The 19722-nt window shown below is 33.9% G+C and overlaps 2 protein-coding genes across 2 annotated transcripts; one reads left to right on the top strand and one right to left on the bottom strand.

Moving 5' to 3' along the window:
* Positions 1-5533: 5533 nt before the first annotated feature.
* LOC116141620 lies at positions 5534-9288 on the bottom strand. The gene is made up of 7 exons (XM_031427094.1): positions 9201-9288; positions 8280-8765; positions 7655-7804; positions 7354-7455; positions 7162-7209; positions 6607-7043; positions 5534-6157 (listed from the first exon to the last, which is right to left on the bottom strand). The coding sequence occupies exons 1-7, from the start codon at positions 9286-9288 to the stop codon at positions 5534-5536; spliced, it is 1935 nt and encodes a 644-aa protein (XP_031282954.1).
* Positions 9289-11152: 1864 nt separating this feature from the next.
* Positions 11153-12978, top strand: LOC116141721 (cytochrome P450 710A1-like). Its single transcript, XM_031427204.1, has one exon. It carries the CDS (start codon positions 11252-11254, stop codon positions 12785-12787), a length of 1536 nt encoding a protein of 511 aa, XP_031283064.1. The 5' UTR covers positions 11153-11251; the 3' UTR covers positions 12788-12978.
* The last annotated feature ends 6744 nt before the right edge of the window (positions 12979-19722 follow it).

Below are 19722 nucleotides of genomic sequence, written 5' to 3' on the forward strand. Positions count from 1 at the left end.
TAAGTCATCTCTAATTCTTTATGCATTGCCCTCCTAAACTCTTCAACATGAATGGAAATGTTCCTGTCACTAGCAAATCATCTACATACAAGGAAACCATGATTACATCTTCATTAAATTTCTTCACATACAAAGTATGCTCATTTGGGCTTCTTGCATATCCTAGGCTGTCCAAGGACTCATTAATTCTATTGTACCAAGGCCTTGAAACCTGTTTTAGGCCATATAGAGCATTCTTCAACAAATAAACTTTATCTTCTTTCCCTCTGACTTCATGTCCCTTAAGTTGTTCAACATAAATTACTTCATCAAGCCAACCATTTAAGAAGGCTAACTTGACATCTATTTGGTAAACTTTCCACTTGAACTAAGGTACCAATGCAAGGATCAACCGAATTGTGCATTGTCTAGCAACAGGTGCAAATGTGTCTTGAAAGTCTAGACCATGTTGCTATGCAAAACCTTTGACAACAAGTCTTGCTTTGTGCTTCAAAACTGAACCATCAGGATTCAATTTTCTCTTGAAGATCCACTTAACCTGGATCATCTTTCAATTTGCAGGTTTGTCCACAAGCTTCCATATTCCATTCTTTTCTATTATGGACAACTCCTCCTGCATTACGATTCTCTATGCTTCTGGCTTGGCTACCTCTGAATAGGATGATGGTTCAGGTATAGCTACATTGCATCTTCCATAAATCTCAGCAAGAGGTCTAGTCCCTCTAACTGATGTTTCTTCTTCTGCATCAGAATCTGCTTCATCAGATTGGTTAGCAGCTAATTCCCTTTGTTGTGGCCTTGCATCTTCTTGAATTTTCTTCTCCTCCCAGTTCCAAACTAAACTCTCATCAACCCTCACATCTCTAGAAATCACAACTTTCTTAGACTTCGAATTATAGATTGTGTATGCCTTGGATTGGTGGTTGTAACCAACCAGGATTCCAGCTTCTACTTTGTCATCAAGTTTGGATCTCTTGATGGCTGGTATGAGAACATAACAGACACTACCAAAGATTCTAAGATGGTTCATTTGAGGCTTGACTTCATACCATGCTTCAAATGGAGTTTGATCTTTTAAAGCCTATTCAGCAAGTATACACTAGTGTTTACAAATTCTATCCACAACTCTTTTAGCAAACATTTTTTAGCTAACATGCATCTTGACATCTCCATCGCTGTTCTATTTTTCCTTTCACTCACTCCATTTTGTTGAGGAGTGTAAGGACTACTATACTAGTGCCAAATTCCAGCATCCCTACATATTGATTCAAATTTCCATGAGGTATATTCACCCTTATTGTCATTTCTCATAACCTTTATACTTGCACCAGCTTGGTTTTCAACTTGAGTTTTAAAATTCCTAAAAACAGTAGCAACCTCACTTTTCTATTTTAGAAAGTATACCCAAGTCATCCTTGAGTAATCACCAATAAGCAAGATGAAATACTTGCTTCCACTCAGGGATGAGGTCTGCATCGATCCACACACACCAGTGTATACCAATTGAAGCTTTTCAATAGCCCTCCAAGCATGGTTTGCTAGAAAAGCAGGTTTGGTAAGCTTCGCTACTTGGCATGCATTACACAAACTCTCATTCTCTTCTATTTCGGGTAAGTTGTGAACCATGTTTTTGAGCTTCAATTGTCTAAGACCAGCACAGTGATAATGACAAAACCTTTTATGCCATAGGTCTATGTCATCTGTATTAACAAACATGGCTTGAAATTCTAATTTTTTAAGCTCAATTAGGAAGCTATTGCCCACCATTTTTACATACATCATCATATTACCCTCATTGTCTAATATTGTGCAAGATTGATTTTTAAAGTGCAAAGTGTAGTTTCTTTCTAGCATTTGTCCTACACTAAGCAAGTTTTGATTGACTTCAGCTAAGCAATATTGTGTAAAACATTGGTAATGATTTTTGTACCTGTCAAGGTCTGCACAGCCACATCCCTTCTGCCTTTAACCTTTACAAAGTCACCATTTCCAATCTTTACTCTTGACTAGTATGATTGGTCTAAGCTGAAAAAATTCTCCAGATCAGGTGTCATGTGATTGGTACACCCACTGTCAATCAGCCAAGCTTGAGCATTAAACTGAGCAACATAGCAGGAGGCCGCAAACAACTGCTCTTACTCTAAATTTTGCTGCTGATCTTCAACTATCTGTGCTTGATGTGTTGGCTGGTTTGGTTTGTTTTTGCAGACCTTTTCAATGTGGACAAATTGCTTACATGTTTTACATTGAATATTTAGTCTGAACCAGTATTTACTCTCTATATGGTTCTTCTTTTTGCATTGAGAACATGGTGGAAAACCCCTCAATCCTCCTGGTTTGCGCCACTAATTGATGGCTTTCTCCTTTCCCCTCTTATCTCCAATATGTTTCTTGTTTCCTCCCTAAGTTCAGAATAATTAATGCTCCTTCACCACTATCTTCTTGCCTCAACTTCCTTTTTTGCTCTTAAGCTTGAAGTGCATGAACAAGCTCAATCAATGTGATTTGAGACATATCCTTGGAATCCTCCAAAGAAGAGATTTTTTATTCAAACCTCTTGGGTAAGCTCACCAATACCTTCTCTACAATTCGTTTATCAGTTATCTCCTCCCATAGCAACCTAAACTTGTTAACCACATTCATTGATATATTAGCATAGTCCTTAACCACTTCAATTTCTTGCATCTTTAGTGTCTCAAAACTCTCTCCTTAAGTTCAAGACTTGCATATTTCGGGTTTGACTACTTCCTCCAAATTCTTCTTGAGCTTGTCCTAAGCATCCTTTGTTGTCTCACAAGCTATTATCCTTGTGAAGACTTGATCCGTAACAGTAGCATGTATATGAGACAAAGCTCTTAGAGCTTTTGCAGTTTCTTCTTCATAGATTCTTATTTGATTCAAGGTTGGATTTGGCCCCAACTGTGGCAGCTGCTTCGCCTTTTCCACATACTGTCATAAGCTCTGACCTCTCAGGAAAGCCTTCATCTTAACAGCCCACATGTGGTACTGTTCTCCATTAAAGGTTGGAGGTAAGAGTGAGGCTGAACTTGTTGCCATAAAGCCAGGTTTAGGTGAGAAAGTGCAGAATGCAAGCTTTACATGCCCCTTAAGATCAAGTGGAGCTCTGATACCAATTGTTGTTTATTGGAGCTGGAACACAGACTAAGTACATGGGAGAGAACTAAGAAGAAAGAAGATATAAGAGAGCTAAAGACAGAGTTCTACATGAATTCATTAAGAAAAAACAAAGTTTATACAACTTTGTGTCATTGTTGTACCTAACATTTAGACATATTTTAATATCAAAATACATCCTAACCATACAACTTTAACTACTAAATTACATCACATTAACATGAAATAAAGTTGACAGCTTAATGAGTGTCGAATCAACCAAAAACAATCACTTCATCATGCCCAAAAATCAGCTTCGGTGAACTGCTCCCAGGCCATTCTTCATCACTTCAAATTCTGTATTTGCTGCCAATTTTCCAGCTTCAGCTAACAACCAAAAATGGTTTTTCTCAAGCAAAATATCATCACTTTGAACAGTAGGAACATATTGTATGACCAGCTTTTTTGATGTGCATCAATCTCAATATGCTTGATTCGAGCACGAAACACTGGATTAGATGCAACTGATCCAGCACTTTGGTTATCACACCATATCATAGGAGCAGCTGGAGTTGAAGAGCTAAACTCAGAGAACAGACTTTTAAGCCAAGCTACATTTGTTGTTGTTTGTGTTAAGGCCCTGAATTCAGCTTCTGTAGATGAGAGCGCCACTAATTTCTGCTTCTTTTAGCTCCATTGAACCAAATAGTCACCACGAAACAAGCAATAGCCATTGGTAGATCTCCTGTCTTGTAAACTAAGACCTCAAAATTTTGAAGAAACCCCATTCATCATTGTTCAAACATCGATTGTCATTGTCGTTACCATTATGGCTATAGAGGCTACTAGGCTACTAGCTTCTCACTAACGTTGGATCGTGATAGTCATAACTTATGATTATGATTAAACTAATTAATTTATTAAGACTGATCATAACCAACCTACTAATAAAATCCTTGCTGTATGTGTTTGTCTCATATCACAAAATGGAGAAAAAAATTAAGTATATCCTGTTAAAATACAACGCAATCAATAAAAGAGCAAGTCTGTTCCATTGGCGCTGATGTTGAAAATAAATAAATAAATAAATAAAATAAAAAATAAAAACCTTTCTCCATGAATTGTCAACTAGGCATGACAATTATTTACCAACATGAAACAACTTACTCATTCGTCTGTAACAGACACCTCTCTTATCCATATATATCAACATACTTTTGTTAACACTAGAAAAAATAAAATCCACAGTCAACAATAGATATTCTAATTATGTTTATGATTAATATTGATACCTAAACTAATCGGTCTTTTAAGAATGACTAATCTCAACTTTAACGGCTGAACTTGTTGGAATATGAACATTTTTTGATAGCTGATGAAGAAGTTGGTATAGTAGAAAAAGTAGCAGCGTTGGAATAGAAGAAGTCGAAATTGTGGGCAGAGAAGAGCTCCTTGCGGCACAAGGAAAAGCATGCCACGGCACAGAAGAATGATGTGCTCCGGAAAAATTCCAGAGGCAAGTTTGCTGCGACAAGGACGAATTCCTGCCACGGCACGATGAAGGCATGAAGAAGCAACGTGAAGTCTGGGATGCATGCCACGGCATAGCACAAACGTGACTTTTATTCCAGAATTTTAGTTTTAAAGAAAAGTCCCGCTTTAGGAGTTTAAGATTGGGAATGTTTGTTTTCCTTTTATTTTGAGATAAATTAGGGAAGTTTAGGTTTTGTTAAATTCTTGCTTTAGAAGATTTATTTTAGGAGAATTGCTATTTAGGAAGGATGTCTTTTTGAGTTTAATTAGGAGAATAGAATTTGTTTAGAATTAGAAGTCAATGTCTCTTACTATAAAAGAGATGTTGATATTGAATGTAATTGAGAGAGAGAAGTTGAAATAATGAAGTCAGATGTTTTTCTTTTGTGTTCATCATTGATGTTTATGTTGTTGTTGCTCCCAATTCCAATTATTGGTATCAGCATTTACTAGAGGAGGATAAAGAAGAAAATTGGTATTTAAATTTCATTATTAATCATCAATTCAATAAATTTAGAGAAAGTTTTTATAAACAAAAGAATGTAAATATTGAAGCTTAAGATTAACTTATAAGATAAACCTTTGCTCTTAGAATGCTAATAAATTAGTATTTCCTCAGTGAAAATGTGTAATTAATTAAGATAAGAGTTGCTAAATAATCTATGAATTAAAATCTTCTTCTGTTTTAAACTCTCGATAAGCAATTTAGAAAATGCACGAGTAAATAATCATCAGAATTATATATAATGTTTCCTTCACACAGCATACAAGAAAATGAAATGATCAGATACAAAAATAAATAATATGCCCAAATCTGTTGAATGAAGCAAGCTAGCTATGATTCTATTAACCGATTGAGATCAAAGTTTTGTATACATGTAAAAATCTACTCCATACCAATCAACCACCATTTCTTCGGCTTATCAAAGATGCCAGGTCCATATGTTGAATAAAAAATCTCAACCAGAAGAGGGAATTGCAGCAGAGCAAAAATGGTGACAGGAATACTAGCTAGCAAAATAATTGGAAACGAAACCCACCATATTCGCTCTCGAAGAATAATCACAAGAGTTGTTCCGAAAGTTACCATCATGGTTGCTATAGAGAAGAAGAGCGAGGAGAGACCGATGATCAATTTTGTAGGCAAGTACTTGAGGAAATCTTCTTCACGATATCGCGAGGTGAGGATTCCCAAGAACATCAGCAATGAAGTGCATGAAGAGAACAATGACACTGCATCGGCGATGATGAAAACCATGAAGGAATTGCGGTTTAAATAGAGAGGGATGCCTGTGTATTCATTATAACCACCAGGCACAGTGAATGCTACTGAAAACATTATGGTAGCGATAAGTGCAGCCACAACTGTGCATGAATTAGCTGTCTCCTTCATCCATTTCTCTCCTTCTTCTACTAATTTCCTGTGCTGCTCAGAAAATAAAGTTCGAGGTGTCTTGTGTTGCAGATTAATCATTTCCTTATATTTTGGTTGCACAACACTCTCCACCTCCTGCCCAAGAAAATAGATAAAAATAAATTATCGTTAAGCACATTTATCGTGTTAGGATTTAGGGTTAAGGAAGTATGTTTTAGAACCTATCATCGAGGTCATAAGTCTTTGTAAACATGTGTTTTATAAAACTTTGATTGTTTTCTCTTCTCTATGAGGATGTCTAACATTTATTTAAAATGTGAATCTTGTATATTGACAATATCATAATTTATTAATTTATTAGTACTAATTAATAGTAAAAGACAAAATTATAGTCAAATTTTCACTTATCAACAATTGTAAATTAATATTTATCTTTTAAAATAACATTTATTATGACCTAAAGAACAAGATTTCGGATTTCTAAAATAAAATAAAATAAAAAGATAGAGAATGTTGTCTGCGTCAGAATTTTCGTCTTAAAGTAACTAATATATACGTATATAACTAAAATTTAAAGTTATTACCTTGAACCATTGTAGTTCTCTTTGCATTTGCAGAGCTGCACCTGCGACACGATCAAGCTGAGAAGGTGGAGCTAAATATGCAGCTTGATGTAAAATGTTGTTGTGACTTTTGTCCCAAGAGGTTGCCACTGAGCTCTTCTTCGCACCAATCGTGTAAATAAGGCTGAAAATTTTTTCTTGGCGTTGCAAAGTTGCATATAAAAATATATGGCGATTATAATCATCATAGCACCATATAATATCAGGGTAATGTTTCATGATCTCTGTGATGATCTCAACAATCCCATGCTTAATAGCTTTGAATATCACTTTCTTTACTCCAACTTTCTCAAATTGTGACTCGCCCTGTGATGATATTTCTTTACAAATACAGCTTAGGAGTTCTTGAGCTTGAACATGTGTCAACTTTAACTCATACATGGACATGATAGCTGGAACTGTGGAGCAAACGAAGCAGATCAAGAGTCAGAAAATACTACGAAAAAACCGAAAATATCAAAGAAATATCACCTCAACCGTACCACAAACTAATAATTAACTATTATTTGTGCTTACCAAATAGTTTTAAGCTTTTCCCCACCATGTCTAGAACGGGATACTTTGCTGCATATATGTACACATGAAGAGAAATTAGAGGTTATAATGTTTTGAACACAATCAATTTACCGCTAATTTGTAGTTAAAAGAATAAAGAATAATCAGATTTAATTTTTAATTTCTAATTTATAGTCTCTCATAATAAAGCACCTCTTGCGATCACATTCTTGTGCTCAGCTGGGCCTTCATAACGGGGTCTTTCAATGTCTTCGTGATTGTTGCTTGATGCATGAGGAGAAGGAATATAAATACCTTAATTAAGGAAAGAAATATGTATAGTCAATTTAGGTGCAAAAGTCTACGCTTTTTCTAAAGTAGTAGCTAATAGTTCGATAAAGTTTTCGAGCTTAACAAAATACAAAATAAATGGTGAAAGAACGTTACCAATTTACATATGTTGAATTGAACAAGAAAAGTTTAAAGAATAATCCAAACTGCATAAGTCACCTACATGAATAAATCCATTTTTGCCAAAGTGCAAGTTGAGTTCCACTAGGAAATGCAGAAGGTTTTTGAGCCAACATATCAAGGGCCGTGTCGCCGTCGTTGTCTTGTTCAAAAACCAATCGCGGATAGCGATGTAAAATATCCAGAGCAATATCTAAATAATGTGTAGAAAATCAATTAACTTCAAACAAATTAAATTTTACTAGTAGAACATATATATATATATATATATATATATCAATTAACTTCAAACAAATTAAATTTTACTAGTAGAACATATATATATATGGTAAATCTCTAATGCAGACGTCCTAAAGTTTTTAGCATGGGGATTAAAGGTTAATAACAAGTAGTTAGCTTCACAAAATGCAAAATTAAACCCAACAACTAGTTGTTAGGTATTTGTTCCCACATTAAAAATTTCAGAGCATTCACACCTAAGAATAATGACCAAAGTAACGCGACATCTACAGGTTTTTTGGATGTCTTATTTTTTAGTTATTCTTTCTTGGGTTTTTTTTTTTTTTTTTATTTTTATATTTTTAATTTTTTTTTTTTTTAAATGATGATGAAGGTAATGTACTAAAAGATAATTATATATATATATTTTATGGGAGAAATTCTTTTACCATAGAGGTCATCAACAACAGAAGTTGTAAGAAGCATAACTCCATTCTTGCTGTTATCAGGGTTCAGCTCCTCCATTGGAGTCTCATAGTAAAGATATCGAACCATATCTCGATGGCCATAGAGAGACGCCACGACGACGGGGATGTAGCCATGCTGGTTCGGAATGCGAAGCAATCCCGGGTTCTTTTTTACCAAATAATCAGCAATCTTTGTGATTCCACCGGTTGCTGCAAAATTAAGGGCTGTGGCACCACTCTTGTTCTTGATTCCCAAGTCTTCTGCATTGATCCTTTTCACTAGTTCTTCAACAACCTTTACTCGCCCGGCTAGAACGGCAATGTGAAGAGCTGTGTCGCCGTCCGCGGAAAGGCTGGCGGTTAGTGCAGAAGGGTTAAGATCAAGGAAACTCTTTGTAGCTTCCAAATCGCCTGTATCCGCAGCCCTGTATAGATGCAGGTTTTGAATGTATTCGGTGTCCTTTCCATCTGCCAAAAAAAAAAAGAGAACTCTTCTTTTTAGTAAAAAATTCGGTCGAGCATTCTTGAGATGAGAAATCTAATAAAAGGTAAAAGTTTTTGAATTCTTGATAGAAGATATTTGATTGAAATTTTCTCTTCTAAGGAATTCCGGACATGAAGAATATTAGTCCGATTTGGAAAAAGATAAATAATTAGATCAGAACATCTTCACTTGAGAATTTTCGTGTAGATAAAAAAAAAAAAAAAAAAAAAATCACTGACTGTCCATGAAATTTTTCTTAATTTTAAGAACAACCTCTATAGTTTGACAGATATTGCTACACTTCTCTTATAAATATCACTGATCAAATGTACAAATTTTTATCCTTTNTAGTCTTTTCTTCTCAGTTGAACTATAACTTGCCGTAGCCACCGTTATTGATTAACAAGTTTGGCAGAGACTGGCATTATCCGGAATCAACCCACAATTTGACTGCACCAAAAGATTCCGAATCCTTTGCCCAAATTGTGTTGGGGAAGCAACGGGCATCATCGGTGTTATGCTTAAAAAACAGGACTAACGTTAGCCTATGTCAGCATACACCATACACTAATCAAAGTTCATGAAGGCTTTGTGCTGTCCAAGAGTTGCTATGTTGCTCCATGACAGAAAAAATATGGCTGTCACCAACTTAGCAGATTCAAGTTTTATCTATGAGTGACTAAGGACCACACACTTGTCTAAGCTCCAGATAATTTGAGAATATTTCTCAAGTTATCAGAATGACTTGCACGACACCTATCCATTTGCAGATTTGTAATCATTATCTTGAATTCCTCTACTATAAATAGAGGACTCCCTCTCTCATTTTCGGGATTCTGAGATTACACTCTTATTCTGATTGTAATATTTATTTTCAGAGTAAAGATAACCTACAGAAGAGAGACTGATTTGATATTATCTCTTAATACTCAGTTACTGTATATTTGTTCGATGTTTGCTATACGCGACCTCTTGTAATCTCTCATATATAAAAGAAACAGTGAACGTATGATTTGCTTTAAGCATCCGAACTACTTTAAAAATCATCTCTTATTTATTATTCAGTCTTTGTATTTGATTATAATCATTCACGTATAATTTCTAAAAACGCCTTAGAACTTTGCACACGCGAGTCATTAGTGTCAAAATCATGCATCAACAATCCACAAGGAAAATTCATTTAAATAACATGGGCATTCTCTCTCTCTCTCTCTCTCTATGATATCTTCATTGAGGTTTGTCTTCATTCCACAAACACCGCCAAGTAGTTCTGGAAAATGCGCTTTGTGTTTAATAAAAATTAATGTCGAAATCTGTCTTAGTGAAATAACAATTGGGTCCACTTGATCACAATTGGGTGGTATGATGATAAAAGAATAAAAAAAGATTTTATGAACTCTTGAGTTCGAGTCTCCCTAAACACTAATAGAGGTGACAACTAGAGTTCTTACCTAATTGGTAGTTTCAAGACTTGAAAATTAGCTGAAATGCAAACAAGTTTGACCAAATAGCCCCAATGATCACAAAAAAATAAAAAATAAAAAAAATTGGGTCTACTTAAGTATTATTGTTCATAGTATTATTTGCATACATGATGATTGAAATTATACCAAATCTGTGGAGTTATCTATCTAAAATATTTATCAATGATTTTTGGAAAAAAAAAAATCTGACTTATCTGATCTAAGTATACAATATGGGTCTGAATATTAATGTTTAGTTTAGTGGTTGGTTAGTTACAAGAAGGGACAAGAAGACACAAACAAGGTCTAGTTCAACGAACTCAAAGAAGAAGACACAACAATTTAGTAGGTTTTGTAATATAATGAACAGAGGTGTAAAAGCAAGAGTTAATTAAATTAAAATTAAAATTAAAATTAAATAAATAAATAGCAATATATTTCTTATAAATTAGTCATAATCCAACCCAACCCTTGTCCTAATCGATCTTCGCTGTAACTGCCACGTCACTTCCTTGCATTCACGGCTGGCCCTGAGTCACAGTCTCAGCCCTATTTTCCACCGACCGGCGCCGTATTGGGTCTTTGTTTCGTTTGCTAATATGTGTTGTGTGGTGGTTGTTTTCTGACTTCTAAGTCAAAAGTTTTAAAATTCTTGAAAACAGACCCGACATATTTAGGCGTCGATTTTGATTATTTCCTCATTATTCCAACCAGAAGCGGCTCAGAAAATATTATGGTTTATGACTGCACTCTATACCAGATTTTAACTAAAGGCCGTTTAAATGTCAATTATATTATATATTTTATATACATATTGATTGATGTTATCGTAAAAAATTCCCCTCTCATTTTGACCAATTGCAGTTGGTCCTCTTCGGACATGCCACCATTAATATTTCTCTGCAACCCCTATATATATTTCTCTTCAACTTACCTAACCACAAGCCACACTCCTCTTCTCTCTTTCTCTCTCTCTCTCTCTCTCTCGCCCTCACGATAACGTTAACATGGATTTTCTCTTACTCTTATCTTCTCTCACTACTCGAACCCTAACCCAATACTTCTCCTCCTTCCTTGCCCTTTTATTTTTGATTCATCAGATTACTTACTGGATTAAGAAAGGCCGCGCTCCAGGGCCTGTGTTTGTGTTGCCTTTTATTGGTAACGCTATCCCATTGGTTCGTAATCCTACCAAATTCTGGGAAGAGCAAGCTGTTATTTCCAAACCTCTTGGCTTCTCTGCCAATTATCTTATTGGTAACTTCATGGTCTTCATTCGTAACACTGAACTGTCTCATCGTATTTTCTCAAATGTCCGTCCTGACGCTTTCATGTTGGTGGGTCATCCCTTTGGAAAAAAACTCTTTGGTGAACATAATCTGATCTATATGTTTGGACAAGACCATAAAGATCTACGTGGTCGTATTGCTCCTAATTTCACCGTTAGAGCTCTCTCTACCTACACCTCGTTGCAGCAGATTATTATTCTTAAACACTTGAAAAAATGGGTTAAATTATCGAACTCGGATGTGTCGCAGAAGCTCATCACTCTCCGTCTACTTGTTCGTGATATGAATCTTGAGACGTCTCAAACGGTTATCGTCGGACCTTATTTGAATGAAGAAGCCAGACGCAAATTCAACTACGATTACAACCTTTTCAACGTCGGAACGATGAAATTCCCCGTGGATCTTCCGGGTTTCGCGTTTCGAAACGCCAGGCTGGCGGTTCAGCGATTAGTGGACACTTTGACTGTGTGTACTCGACAGAGCAAAGCAAGAATGGCAAAAGGCGAAGAGCCATCGTGTTTGATTGATTTTTGGATGCAAGAACACATCAAAGAGCTGGCCGCCGCAAAGGCCGCCGGTAAACCACCGCCACCGCACTCCGGAGACCACGAAATCGCCGGCCACCTCTTTGACTTCCTCTTCGCGGCTCAAGACGCGTCAACTTCGTCACTTTTGTGGGCCGTTTCACTTCTCGACTCGCACCCCGAAGTCTTAAGCAAAGTTCGTAATGAAGTTCTTAACTTTTGGTCACCTGAATCGGACGAAATGATAACGGCCGATCAGGTGAGAGAGATGAAGTACACGCAAGCTGTGGCGCGTGAGGTTCTAAGGTATAGAGCACCGGCCACATTGGTTCCACACATTGCTGTCAAAGACTTCCCGTTGACTGATTCGTACACCATCCCGAAGGGGACAATTGTTTTCCCTTCCGTATATGAATCTTCCTTCCAGGGATTTACTGAACCGGACCGGTTCGACCCAGACCGGTTCAGTGAGGAGAGACGGGAGGATCAGGTATATAAGAGGAACTTTTTGGTGTTCGGAGCCGGGGCTCATCAATGTGTGGGCCAGAGGTATGCGTTGAATCATTTGGTGCTTTTCATCGCGATGTTTGCCACGTTGATTGATTTCAAAAGACTCAGAACCGACGGTTGCGATGAGATAGTGTACAATCCGACGATTAGTCCCAAGGACGGGTGTAAGGTTTATCTGTTTAGGCGTTGCTCACGTTATCCCAACCTCTCGTTCGACTGACGAAATCACCCTTAAAATAAGTATTTTGGTTGGAAAGGTCGGTACGGTATTTGGAATTGTTTAGCACGGTGATCGAGGGTCAATTGGTCTTTTTCTTTTTTTTTTTTTTGGTTGATGTATCTAAATTTTTTTCTGTGGGTGTGCATAGATTTTGAGAGACGGTTTAAAAAGAAAAATCGGTTTGTCAGTTGACAACAATTAATAAAATTGTAATTGTTTTTGTTTANCTTTATGTTGACATTTTTTTTGTTTAATTTTTAAGAATTTAAGCTCAATTAATTTAACTAAATAAATAAATTGTCCTTTATGTGTGCTTGCAATAAATTGTTTGAATTAATTGATGAAACAAAAATCTTGAGTTAAACTAATAAATAAATACATTTTATTTTACTTTTTTAATTGTAATTTAAGTTCACTAACATCGATTAATTTATGAGTATTTCTGAAAATAAGGGAAAAAAAAAACATTTTCACTGTCAAATTTAATATTTTTTTGGTTGAAATTAGTTGAAGAAACCAAAAATAATTTGGTACATAAAATATATGTTATACGATTTTATGAAAATAGTAAATAAATATAAAAAATAATAAATCTTTGTCGGTATTGAAAAAATTATATTTAAATTAGAAAAAGGAGAAAAAATGACTGGGCGTAGAAACATTAAGGAGACTTTTGGTTTTGATAATGTTTAATTATTAAAATAAAAAAAAAAAGATTAATGGGTATAAATTATTATCATGTTTAGTTAGTGTGTCTGTATAAATAATTAATTTATTTCATTAACACAAATTACAGAATATTTACATATTATTTTACTTGCGATTACGTGTAAAAAAAAAAAAAAAAATAGGAGAACCAAAACAGACGGATACGCGGGCTTTGGTTCCGGTTTCTACCCGCACCGACAGATATAGGTCGGTTCCGGTTTTTGGAACCTGAACTGATACTGTACAGTTTCGATTCCGGTTTTACCATGTAGGATACGAGAACCGAAACCGGAAAAAGAGAAGAAGAAGAAATAGAAAAGAAAGCGCCACCGGGACCAAGCATGAAAGATTGACTGAAAATGAAATCAAACGTCCCAAACTCACACTCACACTCACAGAGTCACAGTACCAAAAATCCAGATCTCTTAATCACAAACCAAATCAAAAAGAAAAAAAATAAAATCGAGCATACAACCTGCAATATCAACCTGCCGACAAATACACCCAAATACATTCAAACCAGCAAAATCAATTTGCAAACAGATGCACCCAAATACATCCAAACCATCAACCATACAACCTGAGAAAAGAAGTATTATATGTAATTTCAATTTTGGGGCGCAAAGTGAGGAGCGGGGGAGCCGGCCGACCGATCTAGGTGTTTGAGGAGACAGAGAATGAGGAGGAAGCATTGGAGGTGTTTGAGACGGTGGTGGTGGTGAGGTAAGGGTAAGGGATGGTACGTGTTTGGACAAAGATGGTAAAGACGCTTTTGTAAATTAAAGCAATTCATTAAAAAATTAAATATGAATGCTAATTAATAGTCAAGAAATTAAAAAGAAAAATAAAATTTTGGTAAATTTTGAAAAACAAATAATTTTCTTGAATTTCTAACAACTGATTTGATTATACCTCCATGTCTATTATCTACAACAACTTCGTGTCAGTAAATAGTAAATATAGCAGATTTTTAGATAACCCTTATCTTTTACTGACCAATTGATTACTTACACGTAAGAAAAGTTATGTAAAAAGAGACTGAGTTAATGGCTTCACCGCCACTTATTAATCACATGTTGTAATTCTTGGTTTTGCTCAGTAAATGGCTGCAGTTACTATTGAGTACTGACTTGAGGAGTATGTGTTTCGCTTTTTCTTGCTAGTGAGCCCAACGATTATAATTATCATCTATTTGGAAGACACTTTTCCTTTAGTTAATGGGTAGCTCCTTCTATCTACTTTTAAGGTCTTTCTATAAGAGTGGTACTGTTCTCATTCTCTCCACACTCCACTTGAGAACTCCATTAATTTGCAGCTTCAGATTGCATCCTACCAAGGTTCCAAAATCAAACTTGCGAGTGGTGCAGATCATGTGGTAGAGTCCAAGTGAGAGAAGAGCTGATGAGACCATCTCCAACCCATTGCACCAATTTGGTGCAAAATTACACCAAATTAGTGTAAATTTTGGTGCAAAACACTATTCCATCTCCAATCCATCACACCAAATATTACACCAAAAAAAATATTTCTTAGAATATTCTTTAAAATATTCTTTTTTTTTATTATAATAATCAACAATTAATTTATTTCACTCATTATTTTTGTATATATTAATTAAATATTAGGAATGATATTTTTATTAAATAATTATTATTTTGATGACTCTAGTTCTTTTCAATATTAAATAACAATTAATCTATTTCTTTTATTGTAATAACTCTAGTTCTTTTCAATATTTTGATGATCTTATCCGGAACTAATCTACCGGAATACTAAATTGTTATTTTTTTTTTTTTTTTTTTTTTTTTTTAATTTTAGTGTTTTTAAATTAGTGTTAATTTTTATTTTGAGTTATTGTAATTTAATATTTGCATTGAATAAAGTTCTATTTTTAATTTTTCATCATTTTTTAAATTATATCATTATTATAAATTTATTATTATAAATAATAATCAAATTAAATTAAATACAAATACTCAAATTTGGTGTGATTTTTGGTGTAAAATTTAATACTCAAATTAACTTAACAAAATTAAATCAAAAAACAAAAAAAAGCAAAATTTCAAAAAATATATATATATTTTATTCGCTACAGTGCTGCGCCAAATTTGACGCAACACTGTAGCACTGCGCCAAAATGGTGCAGTGTTTGGCGTGGGTTGGAGTACCAACCCACGCCAATTTGGTGTTTTTTGCGCCATTTTGGCGTGGGTTGGAGATTCCCTGAGGAGAATAAGAGGAAAAAACGAGGGAGGAGAGAGAAAACAATTATATGTAATTTTAATTTTGGGGGTTTACAGGTATCTTTGGCATTTTTTTAAATAGTGGGGGGGTTAGTAATGATTTTGGGTACCCGGTTTCAAATGCTAGGAGCCGGCCGATTTCGATTCCTTTGAAATTAGACAGATACTCGAACCTGTCCACCTTTACTTATATATATATACACTCTTTGGAGGGTATTTGTGTTCCAAAGCAAAATTAGAACAAAATTAGGATTACTAGGTAATATTAAAATACCACCATCTAAACCATCTAAGTCAGTAATCATATTACTCTCTATATACTTGTTGAATATTACTTCGTAATAAAATATTATTGTAATCTTTTATTCCCTTTTTAGCCAAACAAGATAATGCTAAAAGATAAGATTACCGACTTAATCTTCTTAGGATCATAACCAAATGCCCCCTAAGTTGTAACAGCTCATTCCTCGAAATTTCCTCTACCAAAGTGGACAAAGAATCACACTTTATTACGAAAATATCCCTCACATTTTTTACTTTCTTACAAAAAATTTAAGTGAAACAGGTGTATCATATAGTTGATATACACTAAAAAAATGTCTTATAAAAGGAGAACAAAATATTTACATGCAAGTTATTTGCACATCTAACGAATAATAATAGCGTCAATCAATTCAAAAAAACCTATCAATATCATAATTTGCACGCGTCTGATGATTAATTAATTGTATACATAAAAGACTTTCTCTCATGAGTTGGACAATGTTCGTCTTCTCCTTAAGACTTTCTCCTCGAAATATATTTTCCATGATGGAATTTTATTAGAATAACATAAAATGCATTTCATGTTCGTGTCATTCAAAACTTTCTTGAACCCTTACTAAAATTATTAATTTTACCATTAACACCCTTTAAAATCATTTTAAACTTTGTGGGTGCCTTTACATGATTATCTGTACGTTCGTCCGATAAAATTATATGATTATGTAAACCTGTTTAATAAAATTTTATAATTTTGTATATTCATTCGATAAAATGTTAATCACGTAGTAATTTTTTCTTAAAATAATTATTTTTGATGATCGTAATTTGATTTAAAAAAAAAAAAAAAAAAAAGGGTTTTGTTATTGTACAACTATGTCAATACATGAACGTAAAGATGCACTTGTAGAGTGTAGAATAATGGACAAAGCCGAAAAAGAGATAAGTATGTAAGAGTTATATTAGATGTACAAATTTACAAATTTGTGATCCCTAATTGATAGGGTTGGTGATATGGTAACACCACCAACATTAATTGTATAATAAGGTGATAAATTATATTATTTTATATAATTAATTTGATGTTGATACATTCATAATCATATCGGTTAAAAATTAAAATTGTGTTGTCAGCTTTATATATATAATAGTATTAATTTTTATGTGTCAACCATATCATACAATAAAAATTAATGAATTATTAGTGATATATAAGATAATGTCACATTAATATTGCATATATAATTATTATATGTGCGGTAACGGTTACAAACTATTTACCAACCTTAAATTTTGGTTTTTTATATTATAGGTTAATTTTATCCATCTTTGAAAGATCAATAAGTTTAAAATATTCTTGAAAGATCAATAAGCCTGAAATGTCTCTTATTTTAGTTTTATACAAAAATCTTTTGATGAAAAAGTACTGTTAAAATGTATTTACCAACAAGAGCTACAACTACAATAGTGAACCGTTTATTCTTTAGTGGTATATATAGTTCTATTTTAGAGTATAAAAATAACTGATCAAGATACTTCAACTTATAATTTTAATTTAACTTTTTGATGTATCTTGTGAACCGTTTATTTTTACTTTCACTCACAATGATAAATGTAAAGTTGAAGGTAATCACGTTTAATGTCAATTCAACATCCCTTATACACATTGGACTGATAAAGATGAGCACCTCGTAAAGAGTATCAAAAATAATTCTCTATTTATTATAAAAGATAAATAAATAAAACCTAATATGAAATAAACTATCTTGTTGCGATGCTTCAAGTTTCTTTTAGTAAAGAAACTTAAAAATTAAAAATTAAAAAGAAAAGAGGAAAAAGTATTAGAAGACAAAATCAGTAGATTAATCATCGTGAACATAAAAGAGCAATTAAATTAAATTAAATTAATTGAATAAAAAAATTAATTAAATTTAATTAATAATAATAATGATTTATTATGGAATCGTTTAATTTTAATGCTAATTATATAAAGATTGATTATTGACGGTTTAACTTTTGATTTGTATTTTTTTTAAAGTGTGAATGTTTATATTTGAGAATTACAGATTATTTAGTATTCATATAGATAAATTAAAACATTGAGTTAGTATAATGTAATCACGCCGACAATCTCTTTTTTTATTTTTTATTTTTTATTTTCTTAATTTTCTTGAAACAATGTGTTATAATTTTCACTCAGAATAATTATTCAATCAAAAACATTTAATATTTGAGAGATTAGTATAATTAAAAGTGACCTCGTATTGGTACTCGTTAATTGGGTCCAATTAACGAGTACCGATACGAGGTCATTTTTAATTATAATAATAAAAAATTTGATTTCACTCACATTCTTCGTAAACTACCTAGAAATACAAAGTAATCACATAATTTTATAAAGATTAAAGACCCAAAACCTAGTTTAGTCAAGAGTTTTCCTTGGAAGCATAAACAAAAATTAAATTAAATTAATTACAAATTATTACAAATTCAAAACATATAATTAATTGATTAATTAATTAAATTAATCTAAATGAAACAAAGAGTGTCACTGTCACATGGCATGTCCACTCTTCAACTAGATATATACCCTCCTGACTCCCTTCAAAACTTTTAATTCTTTTCACTTTCATCCCTTTCCCTTCTTTGATTTCTTAAGACTTTCGTCCCTTTTGTTAATTCTTTTACCTCTTTTCTTCTCTTTCTCTTCTTCTTCTCTCTACAGCATCCATCGAACACACACAGCTCTCAAACACAAAACAAGGAAGAATGACATTTTTTCTCACCCAAGGTTTAGCAAAACGACCTTTCCCACCCATCAAGTTTCAAAATTACATTTTCCCACCTTCCGTCATGTTCTGTTTGCATTTTTCCTTCTGAAAAAGGGTAATTGGTCAATTTACATAAGCGGCAAAAATCAAAAATTAAAAATTTGAAATCATGGTGAGTGTCGCTGAATGGTTGCCACGTCCCACTGAAGTTGACTTTGAAAAAAAAGAAAAGGGAGAATGAAGAGTTGGCTGCCTTTTCTGCCTATTCTTTGGTAACTCTTCTTGCTCTCTAGATTTGAAGTGACTTGCGACCTGGGTTTTTGGTCGTGTGATCAACACATCTCCTCATCCTCCCTAGTAAGTTTACACCATATCGGCTTCTTTTCCATCTTTGGCCGACCTATTGACGACAAGGACGTAGCAAAGGTAGTAGCTTTCTATTTTGGTGTCTTGTCAGGCTGAGATAGTTCCTGCATTGTTGATTGATAATGGGAGTGGTTTGAATGCAGGAAAATTCCAACGACTGGCGACTTAGGGATGGCGACTAACAAAAAGCCAGTTGTGGGTTTTTCATGTTTTGTGATACTGAAGCGACTGGGGACTCAAGGTTGGTGACTGACGACGACTGAGAAAAAAAAGGTGAGAAAGCGGCGAGTGAGAGAAAAATACTGTTAACAACGACCTAAGAATCTTTTTCTGTTGTTGGTTTTGTTTTACGTTAAGAAAAGTTATTGTGTGTTTTTTGTTTTGTTCTTGTGTTATCATAAACATTTGCTCTTTATGACCTGTTGTATCATTACATAATGGAACTACATAAATGAAAATTTTTGTAAAACATCAATTTGGCAGAGTCAGATCACACTCTAGTTTAAAGGAAGTCTTGTTGAATTTCATCTTATTTCCTTCGTTATCACAAACCAGCAGATTGATGAAGTGAAAACGATGTAGCTGC

The sequence above is a fragment of the Pistacia vera genome, unplaced genomic scaffold, assembly GCF_008641045.1.
Source record: "Pistacia vera cultivar Batoury unplaced genomic scaffold, PisVer_v2 Contig40, whole genome shotgun sequence".
Classification (NCBI taxonomy): domain Eukaryota; kingdom Viridiplantae; phylum Streptophyta; class Magnoliopsida; order Sapindales; family Anacardiaceae; genus Pistacia; species Pistacia vera.